Genomic DNA, 15,562 nt, shown 5'->3' with positions numbered 1-15,562 from the left:
TGCAGCCCCTGTGTGGGGTGTCCTTGACCTCTCAGGGTTTTTTTGGTGCAGCCCCTGTGTGGGGTGTCCTTGACCTTTCAGGGTTTTTTTGGTGCAGCCCCTGTTTGGGGTGTCCTGGGCCTCTTAGGGTTTTTTTGGTGCAGCCCCTGTGTGGGGTGTCCTTGACCTCTTAGGGTTTTTTTGGTGCAGCCCCTGTGTGGGGGGTCCTTGACCTCTTAGGGTTTTTTTGGTGCAGCCCCTGTGTGGGGGGTCCTTGACCTCTCAGGGGTTTTTTGGTGCAGCCCCTCAGCTCGGGGGGATCCATCCCAGTGTCCCCACAGCCCCACGGAGCCAGGCCAGTCCCAGAGCTGCACGTGGCTCAGCCAGGACTGGGAGGCAATTAGAGCCTCACCAACCCAACCACCTCAGTCCCCTGGGGCACTCGGTCACCCTATAAAGGCTCGGCCGGGCCGGGGCTCTCCCAGGCACTTCCCTCCCGTCCTTCCCTCCCATGACCTGGGTAAGTTTGGCTTCCAGTGCAGCTCCTGAGACGCTCTTCGGTTCCTGGGTGGCTGGAGAAGGTGGAGGTGGCCCTGCCCCTGCTCCTGGAGAAGCATCTCCGGGGGATGCTCTGCCTTCGGGGAGGCTCTGCCGGCTGGAGCAGCTCCTGGCTGGGCTGAGGAATGTCGGGACAGAGCTCCCAGGCGGAGTCGTGAAGCCAGGAGTGGGATCTGTGGGCTTTTCGGGGCTTTCTGTTGAGCTTTGACCCAGAGGAGGGGGTTGGCTCCACGAAGTCAGAGCTCAGGTGTGAGATGGGAGGTGAAAAGGAGGCGGCCCAGAGGAATTTCCTGCTGTTTTGTGGAGCAATTATTTTCTGAAAATAGCAAGAAGCTGATCGGGTTCAGTGCTGAGGGGAAATTCAGCTCTCTGGATAAATTTGAACGTGCTAAAATTTCTAGATATGATAAAAAGAAGTCTGAGATGCAAACACCTCCCCTGCTTTATGAGCTTTTTATCTCGGTGAGCATCAGCAGCTCCCTGAGCACCGCGTGTGTAATTGCTGCCATTGTTTTCCAACGGGCGATTTTTATTAGACAATGATTGTTTTAATTGTAGTGATAGGGTTTTCCTGATGATCCCAACAGGCAGCATTGTCACGGCTGAGAGTCACCCAGTGACAGGATTTGGGGAGACAGAACCCCTTCTGTAATTACAGATAGAACCAGGGATTGCCAGGAAATGCAGTTTCTTTACAGTGATTTAATTGTGTCACTTTATCTACAAAAAACGTTGAAATGATAAAACCGTTTTTTGATCAGACCACCTTTCACTCTCGGTGGTTCCTGTACCTGTTGGGCTCAAAATAATCCAATTTAAACCCCAGAAAACTCCCTGAAACTGTGTTTTCCAGAGTGGGGAAGGAAGTGGGCTGGTTTCTCTTACAGCTCCCAGGGCTGAGGCAGAGTGAGATGTGTCACAGGAGCAGAGTGTGGGGCTCCAACTCCAGCTGGAGCCTCCTGGTTCTTCCCCCAGGGATGTGGCCTCAGCTGGACTCCAGCAGGGCCTTCCAGGAGGAGGTTTGGGTGCCAGAGCTGCCCCAGGGGGGTTTGAGCAGCAGGTTTTGGGTCACCAGGACAAAACCAGGGCACTCTGGCTGGGGGTGACTGTGGGGCAGGGCTGGGGCTGTTTTAAGGGGTGTGATTCCCTCAGCTCAGCCCAGCTGGAGACCTTCCAAACCCACCTGGCTCCTGTGCCACCCTGCCCTGGGTGACCCTGCCCTGGCAGGGGTTTGATGACCTCCAGAGGTCCCTCCCAACCCCAGCTCTCCCCTGGCTCTGTGATGGTCGATCAGCACCAGCTGAGATTTTGCCTTGGTGGCTTCTCCTTCCCTCCTTTGGTTCCACCAAACACTTTGAAACAATCCTATTTCCCTTCCCTTCCCTTCCCTTCCCTTCCCTTCCCTTCCCTTCCCTTCCCTTCCCTTCCCTTTCCTTCCCTTCCTTTCCTTTTTCCTTTCCTTTCTCCTTTCCTTTTCTGGAACACAACAAAACAAAGCTGGGACTGCATGACTTGCAAAGAGCTGGCACTGCCAGGCCCCGGATCCCTTTGGAATGGGAGGGAGGGCAGGTCCTGGGGCAGCAGGAGGGAGGGCAGGTCCTACGTGCCGAGCTCCCCGTGGCCACAAACCTGTCCTTGCCCTCAGCCCAGTAATGGAACCTGAGCTGGGCCTTGGCCGTGGCCACACCCGGGTATTACCCGTGGCCACACCTTTAATTTTGCCTTGCCTTTCACCCTTTCATCTCGGGAGCTGCAGGACCTGAACTGGAAAGGGTGTCCCAGTGAGGTTTCCGGGCAGTAAAACCCCGGGTCGTGCCCCACGTCCTGGTGAAGGGCTGGCACTGCAGCACCAACCTCCCAGGCTGCCTGGCTGTGATCCCTGACTGTTCCTGGGCTCTTCAGAGCAGGGTGTGGGGTCAGGAGCCAGGAGCAGAACCTCCTGTCCTGGATAATCCCATTCTGGTCCTGAGCCCCCAGCCTTCGGGGTGTGGGGTCATGAGGTGGGAGCAGAACCTCCTGTCCTGGCTGATCCCATTCTGGTCCTGAGCCCCCGACCTTCGGGGTGTGGAGTTGTGAGCCAGGAACAGAACCTCCTGTCCTGGCTGATCCCATCCTGCTCCCGAGCCCCCGGGGAGTCCCCGACCTTTGGGGTGTGGGGTCATGATCCGGGAGCAGAACCTCCTGTCCTGGCTGATCCCATTCTGTTCCTGAGTCCCCGACCTCCCGGGTGTGGGTTCTGCCCCGGGAGGCGCCCCGGGGGGTGAATCTCTGACCCCGCACCCCCAAAACCCCCTCGGTGCCTCCTCCACGAGCCGCGGGCGTTTGTGCCGTGTCTTGCAGGTCTGAGGTGCCTCCCGGCACGATGCACTGCTACGGGGAGAGGTACAAACCCCTGTACCTGCCGGGGCCCGCCTACGGCACCGAGACCGTCCAGCCGTGCCCGGCGCGGGCCGACGGCTGCGGTGGCACCTGCCACCCCCTGAGCATCATCAAGGGCCCGGCGCCCCGCTGGCAGAGCTACCCCCAGCCCCTCACCTACGTGTGCCCCCAGCCCGCCGTGAGCCAGCCCTCGCTGCTGCCGTGCCAGCCCTACGTGCAGAAGTGCCTGCTGCTGTACCCCGAGCCCTGCGAGACCACCCGGCTGCTGCCCAGCGTCAGGTTCTGCCCCGGGCAGAGCCGCCAGCCCTGCGAGACCGCCCTGCCCGAGAAGAAACGGGTGGCCAAGAGCCTCCCCCCGTGTGCCCCGCGGTGCCCGGAGCCGGGCACGCTGCGGTTCCCCCCGTGCGGGATCAGGTACTCGGCGTCGTGCCGGGCCGGGGGAAGGTCCCCCCGCCTGGCCAAGAGCTCCTCGCGCTGGTTCGGCCCCGACCTGCGGCCGCCCGGGCTCCCCGGCGGCTACTCCCTGCCCCTGGGGGGGGTCACCGAGTGCCCCCCGCAGCCCTGCGTCGCCCTCTCCTGCCCGCGGGAGTACGCGGGGGGGTTCCCCCAGCACAAGTGCACCAAGGGCTACCCCACCCAGGAGTGCGCGCCCACCCCCTCGGCCGAGCAGCGCCTCGCCAAGAGCCCCCCCGAGCCGCGGGCCGCCAAGTGTCCCCCCGGGAAGGGGGTCAAGGAGTGTCCGGCGCAGAAAACGGCCGCCAAAAGCTCGCTGCCACAAGAGGGAGTGAAGGCCAAGGGCTCCTCCGCGCAGCACCTGAGCAAGAGCCGCTGCCTGTACCCGCGGGCCCCCCATCGCCCCGGGCACCATCATCCCGCCGGGGCAAAGCGCCCCAGCCACCCCAAAAAGAGCCGCTGCGCTTCCAAGTGGATCTGGTGAAGGCAGAGGCTGTGGAACCCCTTGGGAAGCAGCTGTGAAACCCTGCGAACCCAACGAGACGTGTAGCCGAGGGCTGAGGTTCCTCCCCTGCCTCCCCCCGCTCCCGTTCCCCAGCCCCGGAGGAGCCTTGGCCCCGTTTCCCCCCCTGTCGTACCCGTGTCAAGCTCGTTCGGTGTCTTCCCTTCCTTTTCGGGCCACAATTCGGTTGTCCCTGCCCCGGAGAAGGTGTTGGGGAGAAGTTTGGCAGCTCTGGGCAGATGCTCAGGCTTTGAGCCTCAAACCAACACAGCTCTGGGGCAGCGTTTGCACCCTGAGAGGGTTTTGCTGCCACTGGATCCATTCGATTTGCACTTTGTACCATCAGCACATTAAACTCAGGTTGCAGCTGGAGTCCTGCTCTCTGCCTGCTTTATTTTCCACCTTTGAAAACTCTTTCTAGCCCCTATTCCTGGAAACAACCTGTTCCCTGTTGTTCTGCTGCTCCTACAATAAGGGCAGGGATCACACTGGATTTACCACCACAGATTTATTACCTGTGGGAGCAGCTCCTGCAGCAGCGCAGGGAGATGTTTGGGAGGTCTGGATAAAGCAAGGAGCTCATTACCAGCCCTCAGACAGGAGTGTGACATCTCTCCAGGCTTAGCTCAGTCCCATCCCATCCCCTCTGCTTCCTCTCTAGTGCCCCAAACAGATCAAGCAGGATTTCTAGAGACTTTTTTTTTCTAATAAAGTGAAAGATTTGCCTCTAAAAACAGAGACTGGTGCAGCCAGAAGTCTCCAGGGTTAGGAAGAGTCTTGCTCCCCATAGAAAGAGTATTCACTTTAACTTTGGTAACTGGGCTCAAGGTGAAAGAAGAGAAATTCAGGTCAAATATGTGGAAGGAATTGTTCCCTGTGAGGTGGGGAGGCCCTGGCACAGGTTGCCCAGGGAAGCTGTGGCTGCCCCTGGATCCCTGGAAGTGTCCAAGGGCAGGTTGGAGCAACCTGGGCTAGTGGGAGGTGTCCCTGCACGGAACAAAATGGTCTTTGAGGTCCCTTCCAACCCAAACCATTCCGGGCTTCTCTTCTCCGGGCTGAGCAATCCCAGTTCCCCCAGCCGGGAGCAGAGGAGCCCCGAGGATGAGCAGGAACGGGTTTGCCTGGAACACTCCGGGCTCCCCTCGCTGCTGTTCCGCTCCTGATGGTTGTGCCGACGGGAGGGCACCAAACCGGGCCCCTCAAACCAGCCCCCAAACGGTGCCCCCCGACAATCCCGGGGGCTCTGCACGGGGGCGGCCCTCCCGCTCCCCCGCTCCCCGTTTTCCCCCTCCCCGGGCGGTTTCCAGGCGGGATTTTCCCCCGGGAATGTCCCGGTTCCCAAAAATCTCCTCGGGGCGGTGTCGCCGCCTCGTGGCCACGGGCGGGAACTGCAGGAGCGGAGATTCCAGTCGGGAATCCAGCCGGGATTCCACTCGGGAATCCACCCGGGAATCCGCCTCCATCCCCACCCGCAGCTTCCAGAGGGGGTTTTGCGCTGCTGGAAATTAAAGGGCAGCTTTGGTGCCTTTTCTTCCTGCAAGGGGTGAACTGCTGATTTTTCCTGTCGTTTCTAAGGAAGAAGCTCCAACGAGGAATCGGTTCAGGAGCCTCCAAGAGATGCCTGAGCCACACAGGATTGTCAAGGGAGGTGAAATACAGTTGTCATCCCAGCTGCCATCGATCTGCAGTGATGGGGTTTGAAGTGGGGGGCAACCCCCGCTGAGAACTGGGAATTTGGGGCTTTTTGGAGGACTGTGAGAACTCGGCCTTGCTTTTTGTGACACCCCAGCCACGAGGTTCCCACACAACGAGGAATGTCAGAACATGCCCAAAATATTCATGAGCAGCTTATGAAGGCAAAAGTGTTTTATGGCTGTAATATAAATAGCACATTATCCAAGGGAAACCCCTCGGGGGTTGGAGCAGCTTTGGAATATGCACTTTTTGCTGGAAGTGCCTTGGCTGTTTCCATAAACAGGACGTTGTTTTCGAGCCCAGGCAACTCGAGGTGTTTTCCTCCTCATTAAACATCACATTTCTTTCTGCATTCGAAGCAATCGCCCCAAAATGGGCTCAGAAGTGAGAGTTAAACAAGTTGTGACACTTCCAACCTGAACCCTTCTGTGATTCTGGGACTCCCAGCCCTGAGAATCCACCTGAATCCTTGGGAAATCCATGAAGCTCCACAAAATTCAGCCCCTGCTGCACATCAGCAGCCACCTGGTTAAAAACTTTCCCCCTTCAAGTCTCCCTTAATGAACTTTCAGCCCTTTGATGTCTCCTGTTTGGGCCCAGGACAGGGTTGGAGGGAGCTCAGAGCAACCTGCTCTGGTTGAAGTGTCCCTGCCCACGGTAGGGGGTTGGAATTGGATGGGTTTGAAGGTCCCTTCCAACCCAAACCACTCTGGGATTCATTGCACGATGCCAAGCTCACACAGAAGAGGTAAAAATCAACATCTGCAACTAATTCTGGCTGCAGAAACATAATCCAGAGGGAAGCCCAGAGCAGGTAACAGGATTTCCCACAGAAAACTGAATAATGCAGGTAAACAACGTTCAAATAATTACAGTCATTAGAGGCATTACACATGTGGGAAGATTTGTTTGGAAAGCAATTAAGACCTCGTGTATAAAGCTTGGCTCATCTTCCTGGAAGTCCAGGAAAGCCTATAAAGCTCAAAGGGTCCAGGGCTCCTCTGGCCATTTCCCTGCATTCCTTCCTGGACAGTTGGTAAGTCCCTCTCACCTCACACCTTATAATTAATTATATTGGGGAAAACACTTTGCCAAGAGCTGGGGTTTAACAATAGTTCTGTGCTAATGAGCTTTATCCTTCAGTTGTGTGTTTGGACCACGAGCAGCCCTAAAAATATACCAGTTACCCCCCTTTTTGGGGAGAAGGGTTGCACCTTCTCCCCGTGGCAGCTCCTCCTCCCTGCCAGGAGGAGTCCCCGTGGCTCTGAGTGCCCTGGGCTGGGGGCCAAGCTGGGGATGGGGGCACAGGGTGGGCTCCAGGGGCTGGGAGGGCTTTCCCAGCCTCAGGGATTCTGGGATTCTGTGCCATGGGATGCTGGACACGAGCCAAACAGAAATCCCTGCTGCCAAGCAGCGCTGGTGCCCCAGAGCAGGAAAACCCCTGCAGGAGGCCCTGGGTTAAACCAAGGGCTGTGGAAAACCCAGAGGGATCCTATTTCAAAGCAAGTTGTTTATGAAATAGGTTTGTTTGGGGTTTTTTTCCCCTGGTAGAACAGTGCCTCCACCTTGGGTAGCTCCTGGTGGTGGATCAGGAAGAGGGGCAGGGCGTGGGTTGGGAATGTCGGGAATCCCGTGTGGAACCTCCACGTGCTCTCCGTCCTCTCTGCAGCCTCTCCGCCGCTTCTCCCAGATGTCCCTCGGAGGGGAAGGTGGCCCGGGGCAGAGTTTCCACTCCTGCAGGGTGCAGTGCCCCCAGCCCTTGGCCAGCAGCCACAACGAGCCCTGTGTGGTGTCCTGTCCCACCTCCAGGGTCATCATCTACCCCCCGCCCGTCGTCGTCACCTTCCCGGGGCCCATCGTCACAACGTGCCCTCAGGAGGCCGTGCTGGGTGGTTCTGCAGCCCTGCAGGGAGGAGAATCAGCCCCAGAGACATCCCTGAGAGCAGAGATCCTGCAGCCAGAGCCTCGGGCAGGGAGATCCTTCCCAAAACACGGCCCCGGGAGGTCCCTCCCGGAGCTGAGCCCTCGCCGAGCCCGGCGCTGCTCCTACGTGTTCTCGTCCCGCTGGATCCATCCCTGCAGCAGAGCCAGCTCCAGGGATTCCCAGATCCAGCCCTGCAGCAGAGCCAGCTCCAGGGATTCCCAGATCCATCCCTGCAGCAGAGCCAGCTCCAGGGATTCCCAGATCCAGCCCTGCAGCTCCCAGAGGGCCGAGGGTGCCAGCGAGGAGCACGTCCCAGAGAAGGATGAGCCAGAACCTGGAAATCTGGATGCAGGGAAGGAGGACAGGGAGGCCTTGGAAGAGCCACCCAGTGAAACCTCGTAGGCTCCTGTGGCCCCTCCAGAGCACATCCACCTCTGGCTCCTGGAAATCAGGCTGGAGCTGAAGGTTTTAAGGTGGTTTTTTTCCCCCTTTATCGAGCAGGTTGTCAGAGGAATTAAGTGCCCTTTATCCTGATTTGGGATAACACGACCTTTGAAATCCGATTCTCGGCACCAGTTTGTTCTTTTTCCGTGTCTTTCCTCACAAAACAAAGGTTCCTGACACAGCTGCTGGATCAGGAGCCCCACAGGGGTGGTCACCTGAGAGGTGACAAACCCTTTCACTGACAGACCTGACTGGACTGGTCCTGGTGTTTATAGAGAATTAGTCAGCAGGAAAACCACTTTTCCTTTTTCGTTTGCTTCTGGCTTTCGCTTTCACGGCAGGAAAAAAAAAAGCTCATCCTCTCCTTATATTCAATTCAAACAAAAAGGAAAACTGGATTTGGTTCAATTTGTCATTTGCATGTAGAAGTTTACGTGGTATAAAAAGCTGTCCAGAAAAACTTGTGGCTGCCCCATCCCTGGAAGTGCCCAAGGCCGGGCTGGACAGGGCTCGGAGCAACCTGGGCTGGTGGGAGGTGTCTCTTCCCGTGTTCTAGAGGATCTTTAAGGTCCTTTCCAACCCAAATTCCATGATTTTATGCTGAAAGTGTCAAAATCTGCACCTGGAGCTGTGCCCTTCATGCTGTTATTTATTTTAGCACTTTTGTTCCTTCCCCTCCCATTAAAATTATTCTGCAGCATCGTGGTGGTTTTCTCGTTTTCTTTCTCTCCTGCTCTTGATTTGCAGGCGAAATTCAGGCTCAGTTTTGGCTGGTTTGGGGTGTTCATGTGTCAGCTGAAAAGGAACAAGCAGAGGAGAAGGAATCACACCCTGAGAAATTGTCCTTATTATTTAATTCAGTTCAGGAAAAGCCTCCAGTTCCCCCCCCCCCCCCGAATTTCTTTCCAATTCCAACCTTTCCCTCTAAAGGTTCCCACACATTTTAAGTGTCCTTTGGCTCCCAAGAACATTCCTGCAGCTGACTGGGCACCTCTGCCAGCCTTTGCCAGCTCATAGCCCAGTTTAACAGAAGTGAGATAAAATCTAGGGGCAAACCTGTCCCTAAATCCGAAATGGGAAAGCTGGATAAAATCCTATTCCCTGGGGAGGTTTGGGAGCTGCTCTTCAACACTTTGCCCTCACTCCTGGGGGCAAATGGGCTCAAACCCCAGGGTGGGCACCTCGTTCTGGGGGCAACCAGCTGGGCTTGCTGTCCCAGCACCTCCAGAGGGAAAAGGGGTTGTGGAAAACTCGGCAGTGGTGGTAAAACCCCAGCTGAGAACCTGCTGGGCAGCCTGGAATCCTGCTGGGCTCCCTGGAATCCTGCTGGGCTCCCTGGGAATCTTCCAGCCCGGAGCAGACGCTTCGTCCCCACCTCTGTCTGGGGGTTCCCCTGCCCTGTGAGCTCCTGCAGCTCCCCTGGACACCCATCCCAGAGCTGGGCAGCCCTTCCCTGCTCCCTGTGATCCTGCTGTGCCCAAAATGATCCCTCAGATCCTTGGGGCCTCTCTGTATTCAAATCTCTCCCTTTACAGTACGGGAACTCCTCTGAACCTGCCTGTTTATCTCTCCCTCATCAGCGTGTGCCCTACTTTCCTGGGATGAGGTAATTCCTGTATCTTGGGAGATGGGAGATACCTGATGAGATGGGAAGGCAGGGTCAGAGATAGCAGGTTTGGGGCTGGGTTGGCTCATGCAAAAAAAAAAAAGGTTGTGAAAAGGCTGGTAATGAGGGCATGGGCAGGGTGGAGCTCCCGGGGTCCTGCACCCCAAAAGGCTCAGCCCTGATTCATTCCCTGCATCCCAACCAGCCCAGCAGATCCAGGAGCTCAACAGCTCCCAGCTCCACAGGGGCTCAGGAAGGGATTTGCACCTGCTGAAGGTGAAATGCAGATTATCCCTTTTTTAATGAGAGATTGCAGAATTCCAGGATCGTTCGGGTTGGGAAAAACCTCCAAGGTCACCGAGTCCCCCCTGTGCCCCATCCCCACCTTGGCCCCAGCCCAGAGCACTCAGTGCCACAGCCAGTCCTTCCCTGGACACCTCCAGGGCTGGGGACTCCAAACCTCCCTGGGCAGCCCCTGCCAAGGTCTGAACACCCTTTCCAGGGGGAAATTCCTCCTGATGTCCAACCTGACCCTCCCCTGGCACAGCTTGAGGCCGTTTCCCCTCCTCCTGTCCCTTGTTCCCTGGGACCAGAGCCCGACCCCCCCCCCAGCTCCCGCCTCCTGTCAGGGAATTCCAGAGCCAGAAGGTCCCCCCTGAGCCTCCTTTTCTCCAGGATGAGCCCCCCCAGCTCCCTCAGCTGCTCCTCACAGGACAGTTTGGAAAGAGCCCCCCTGGTTCTTCCTGAGAAGGAGGCAGCTCTCACATGACCCTCCGTCCTCCCAGAGCCCCTCTGAGGCTTTTTGGAGAACTTGGAGCCAAGAACTTGGAGCCTGATCCCTCCTGGATCGAGCTGATCCCTTCTGGTCCCACTGCCTGAAGCACAGACACATCATTTGAGTCCTTTCAGTGCTTTTATTGCCCTGTCACACCTTCAAAGAACCCTCAACATTCTCTGCCTGAGCCAAACCTTGAGATGTTCTGACTCCCAGCCTGGAACCCCAGCAGAGCATCAGATAATGCTGCAGCCTCCTGCCAGCTTGGCCTCTGCTCCTGCTCTGCCCTCCCTCACCTGCCCTGGAACAGCTCCCACAAACACATTTCCCCTCCTTCCATCCCAGGGTTTCCTTGTTTATTCACCCTTATTACTGCAGGGGTTGTTCCCCTGCCTCCTGCTGCTGCTCCAGGGGTTATCATGGAATGCTGGTTTGGGGTGGAAGGCACCCCAGAGATCACCCAGCTGCCTCCTTTCCTTGCCAGTGTAACAGCCCACATCTCCCTGCAAAGCTGCTTTCCCTTTGCACCCTCCTGGCACAGACAATTATCATTTATTAGGGGATAACTGGTGCCCAAAAGTGACCCCACCTGCCCCAGGACACTCCATCCTGCAGGGTGGATCTGAGGCTTGGACACACCTGATTGTTGTTGGTCTCAATCCTCACACCCTGTCATTACAATTCCAATATTGCACACGCAGCTGGATTTGGGAGGAGGGCAGGAGGGGCAGGGCTGCTTTAGCTGCTTGGATCCCCAGGCAAGGTGTGATGGAAGCTGGAATCACGGAATCCCAGAATGGTTTGGGTTGGAAGGGACCTTAAAAATCATTGGAAGGGACCTGCCATGGGCAGGGACAAGTCCCACTGGCCCAGGATGCTCCAACCTGGCCTTGGACACTTCCAGGGGTGGGGCAGCCACAGCATCCTGGAATTCCATTCCAGGGCCTCTCCACCACCACAGAGAAAAATTTCCTCCATATATCCACCCTAAATTTCCCTCTTTCAGCCTAAACTCACCCCCCCTTTTCCTACTGAAGTTCCTGATGAATTTTCTGGGAGCAAGGAGCTTTTCACCCTTGTTGGCCTGAGCTGGACAAGTCAGTGCTAAACCAATATTTGCAGCTGTAAAGAGTCTGGCACCACAATTCCAGTGTTTCCTCTGGATAACAGAGCCCTGCTCTCCCTCCTGTGAAAAGAACCCTGTGTCTGTCTCCAAGCCCAGCTGTAAATTCATTCTCAGGGTTCTGTGCCACCAGCCCAGCACTGATTCAGTTTAACAGCCTTGAAGGGACTCAGAGGCAGCTGCCAGTTTTTCCTGCTGAGATTGACAGGTTTAATTGGGTAATGAAGCCAAGTGGAGATTTAATTAGTATCTTGGGAATTAATGGATTATTAAATGGGATGTGAGCACCACACCTCTGTGAGCCAGGAATGGGAATGAACTCTGCAGGAGCTGCACATGCCACGGGCACCAACAGGGTGTTCAGGTGGATTGTTGGCAGGGGTGGAACTTCTGAAACACTCCACTCCAAATAACCCCAAAACCTCACCCAAATAACCCAAATAACTCACTCCAAATAACCCCAAAGTGCTCACGAGCCCTTCCTAAGAAAGCTGCTCCATCAGCCTTTCCCACCCCTGGGGCTCCAGGTGGCCCAGGAGCTCTGAGAACCCTCCAACCCTCCTGCTGGTCGAGGTGACTGTGACCTGGGGAACGTGTTGGGGTGAGGTTTGAGCTGTGGGAGGCCCGAGAGGGGCACATTGTGCAGCTTTTGTACCAAGCTAAATGACCCCCAGGCCCCCACCCCAGCATTCCACCCTGGGCTGCAATCCCACATCCCCCTGGGTTTTATTGGGGGGATTAAAGAGCATCAGTTGTGTCCTGTTTGGCAGATGAAAGATGCCCCTGTGGGATCAGGGCACTGTCATTATCCCAGAGCTCCAAGCAAACCTCCTTTACTGCTGGGGAGCAATTCCTCAGCTTCGGAGTTCTTTGGGAGGAGAATTGTTTAACCACCACCTTTTGTTCAACTGGAGCTGGGAAATGTGCCCAGAGCTCTCCCCATGGGAGAGGAAATCCCGGGAACAAGGGCTGTGTTTGGCCATTAAATCCATTAAATGCTTTTAGTTGAGACTGAGGTATGAAAATGGGAGCTGAGCAGCTGAAGGTCACTGACTGGGGTTCCCTTTGGGGTCAGGGGGATTTGGGCTGAGAGGGGATTAAATGAGGAGTGTGGAAAACACAAAAAAAACCCAGAAGAGATGGATCTTTGTGCCAAACTGGGACCTGCAGAGGTGGCTGAACACAATGTCAGTGGGGTTTCTAAACTCCCAGTGCCCTCGAAGGACATCTGGAATCAAATCTGATCCCCAAATCCTCCTTTCTCCTCTGGCAACCACAAAGTTGCACAACCACGTCCAGCCTGGGCTTGTTTGGCTTTGCTGGGGGATGGACAGCACAGGGGAGCAGCAGTTTTGGGGTCTAAAGGAGAATAAATGTCACCTCTGACAGCTCCAAATGCAGGGAGAGGAGCAAGAGAGTTTTGGGGGTTTATTTTTTACAGGGTTGAACGAAGGGAATCGAGTTCATATAAAACAAAACTTCCAGTGAATATTAAAGTGCAGAACTCTGGTGTGAGCAATAAACACTGAATATACAGCTAATAAATGGGGATCTGACTCAGACCCTTATTTCACCCTCACTCTTGCAGTTAGCAATGAAAAAACACCCAATAATATTTATTGACCCTCCATTCTGAGGGGGGTTTGGAAATAGGATTCCAGGTGACAGCTCAGACCACACTGGAAACCTGCTCCAGAATATGGATGTCCAGGATCCAAAGCAGCCTTCATCGGGCAACAATTCCCAGATTTTAGTCAGCCTGTTTATCTCTTAATTTCGATTTATTTGTATTTTAGCCCGGTGCTGTTTGTTTTTCTCTCCCGAGCCCGGAAGGGCTCCGATAAAAATCTGTGGAAAACTGAAGGCTGAGGATAATTCTCTGCTCCAACGTGTGGTAACAACCCAGAGCATTCCCCTGCAGCCAGGCTGGGCCTGGAGCCCAATTACAGCAAATTATAGAGCGGCCCAGGAAGGAGCAGGAGCAGCAGCTTCCTCGGGCAGATTTAATCTCAGTATGCAAAGCAGCTCTGCAGGAGCAGGAGTGGCACTTCCAAAACCCCAAAATCAACCTGCTGACAACATCAACAACAACAACAACAACAACAACAACGTCACCCTCCAAAAAAAACCCAAACCAAGCCAAGATGAGGAATCCTCCCCCTGGGCTGGTTTGGTGGGAGGTGAGTTTGGGGCTCTCCTGGGAAAGGAGGGATGGACTCCCTGCAGGAAAAGGCCAAACCCTGCTGGGTTCTGAGTTCAGCAGGGTTTGTGTCTCACCTGCTGCTCTTATCTCAAAGGGCTCTTTGATGTGTTGGGAAAGGAGGGGTTGGGCCTCTGCCAGTGGTGTTTGCGTTTTGCATCTCGTGTTTCTGAAAGGATTCCAGGGCTGCCAGGGCCTGAAATTCAGCAAAAGCAAGTTCAGGGTCCCCTTAAAACTCCCCCAGCCCCAGGAGCCAAACTGGGGGTTGGTCAGGCCGCTGTGATTTGTTTTATGTGTTAAAAACTGTCCTTTAAACCACTTTTCTACATGTTGGAAAACCCTCAAAGGACACGAGGTTCTTCCTGACTTTTCTAAAATATTTGGTTTGGTAACTCCTTTAATTGTCTCAGCTGTCAATCACTGTAATTAGCAGTTACTTTTAATTCCCACAAATTATGTGAGTCACATTGTTCTGGGCAGCTTCCTGTCACATCCATTGGCTGGGTACATTCCTCTGGTCATTAAAAGGATTTCACAGTCATGAAATGTAAATAAAATAATTTGTTTGGGCCCTTGCTTTTATTTTTTTTTTTTGCTTCAGCTTTATTAATTTGCCACAAGAACGTAACTAAGCCTCTTTTTTTTTAAAATGTAAATGTGATCATCTAAATCACAATATCTGCATTTTTCAGGCCTTGTGAATTTATTCCAGCTGAGATTGTGGGCTGTGCTTCAGGTGATGTTTCCTCTGGGTCCTCCAGTCCTACAGGTGATTGTTCTCCTCATATTGGCCTCTAACAAACGTGTTCACAAAGGAAAATTCCATTTCTTCTCAGTATGTTTTTGGTGTTTGTTCTCAAGGGGATGAGTAACAAACATATTCACCAAGGAAAATTCAATTTCTTGTCAATATTATGGTTTTGGTGTTTGTTCTCAAGGGGATGAGTAACAAACATTCAGAAAGGAAAATTCAATTTCTTGTCAGTATGTTTTTGGTGTTTATTCTCAAGGGGATGACCAACAAACTTATTCACAAAGGAAAATTCATTTTCTTCATGGTTTTTAGGGGTTTTTTTTCTGTCTGTCCTGAAGGGGGTGAGTCTTTGAGATGAGGAACTGCTGGCAAACTGCAAAACCTTGGGCAGGAGCTTCTCTTCAGCTGAATTTCCAATGGAATTGTGGCCCAGGAAGTGCTTTGGTGTCTCTCACTTTCTATATGGAATGTGATAGAGCTGTGTGGGAGAACATCTGCCCAAAGGACAGTTCCAGAATATCTGCTCAAAGGACAATTCCAGAATATCTGCCCAAAGGACAGTTCCAGAACATCTCCCCAAAGGACAGTTCCAGCACATCTGCCCAAAGGACAATTCCAGGACATCTGCCCAAAGGACAATTCCAGGACATCTGCCCAAAGGACAATTCCAGCACATCTGCCCAAAGGACAATTCCAGGACATCTGCCCAAAGGACAATTCCAGGACATCTGCCCAAAGGACAATTCCAGCACATCTGCCCAAAGGACAATTCCAGGACATCTGCCCAAAGGACAATTCCAGGTCCTAAACCCTGTCCCCAAACCCCCGGAGTGAACACACAGAGAGGCCACGGACACTCACAGAGTGTTTTGGGGGGAAAATCCACCCTCCCAACGGGTCTGGCAGAGAAAATCAAAGCCCAGCTGATGGTGGAGGGACCTTCAGCCCAGGGCTGGGCTGGGTGAAGCATCCCCTGTGTGGGATTGAGGGTTATCTCCTCATCATAAGCTGGGGATCAAAACAGTTGCGACAAGGGAAGGTCCTGGCAGGGGAAAACATCCCATTGCCCAAGGGGCAGGGGGTGGTTCCATAAAGGTGGCTCCCAATTTCTCTTCTCCATGACAGGCCTATAAAAGTGCTCGTCACCCAGGGCCCTGGAGCTGCCTCTGC

General features: G+C 54.5%; 1 protein-coding gene across 1 annotated transcript; it reads left to right on the top strand.

The window, feature by feature from the left end:
- The first annotated feature begins 2,899 nt into the window (after positions 1-2,899).
- LOC116799604 (anther-specific proline-rich protein APG-like) lies at positions 2,900-3,853 on the top strand. The gene has a single exon (XM_032712851.1). It carries the CDS (start codon positions 2,900-2,902, stop codon positions 3,851-3,853), a length of 954 nt encoding a protein of 317 aa, XP_032568742.1.
- The last annotated feature ends 11,709 nt before the right edge of the window (positions 3,854-15,562 follow it).

The sequence above is a fragment of the Chiroxiphia lanceolata genome, chromosome 29 (genome assembly GCF_009829145.1).
Source record: "Chiroxiphia lanceolata isolate bChiLan1 chromosome 29, bChiLan1.pri, whole genome shotgun sequence".
Lineage (NCBI taxonomy): Eukaryota > Metazoa > Chordata > Aves > Passeriformes > Pipridae > Chiroxiphia > Chiroxiphia lanceolata.
The sequence above is the reverse complement of the archived record's forward strand: the minus strand, read 5'-3'. Positions and strand labels throughout refer to the sequence as shown.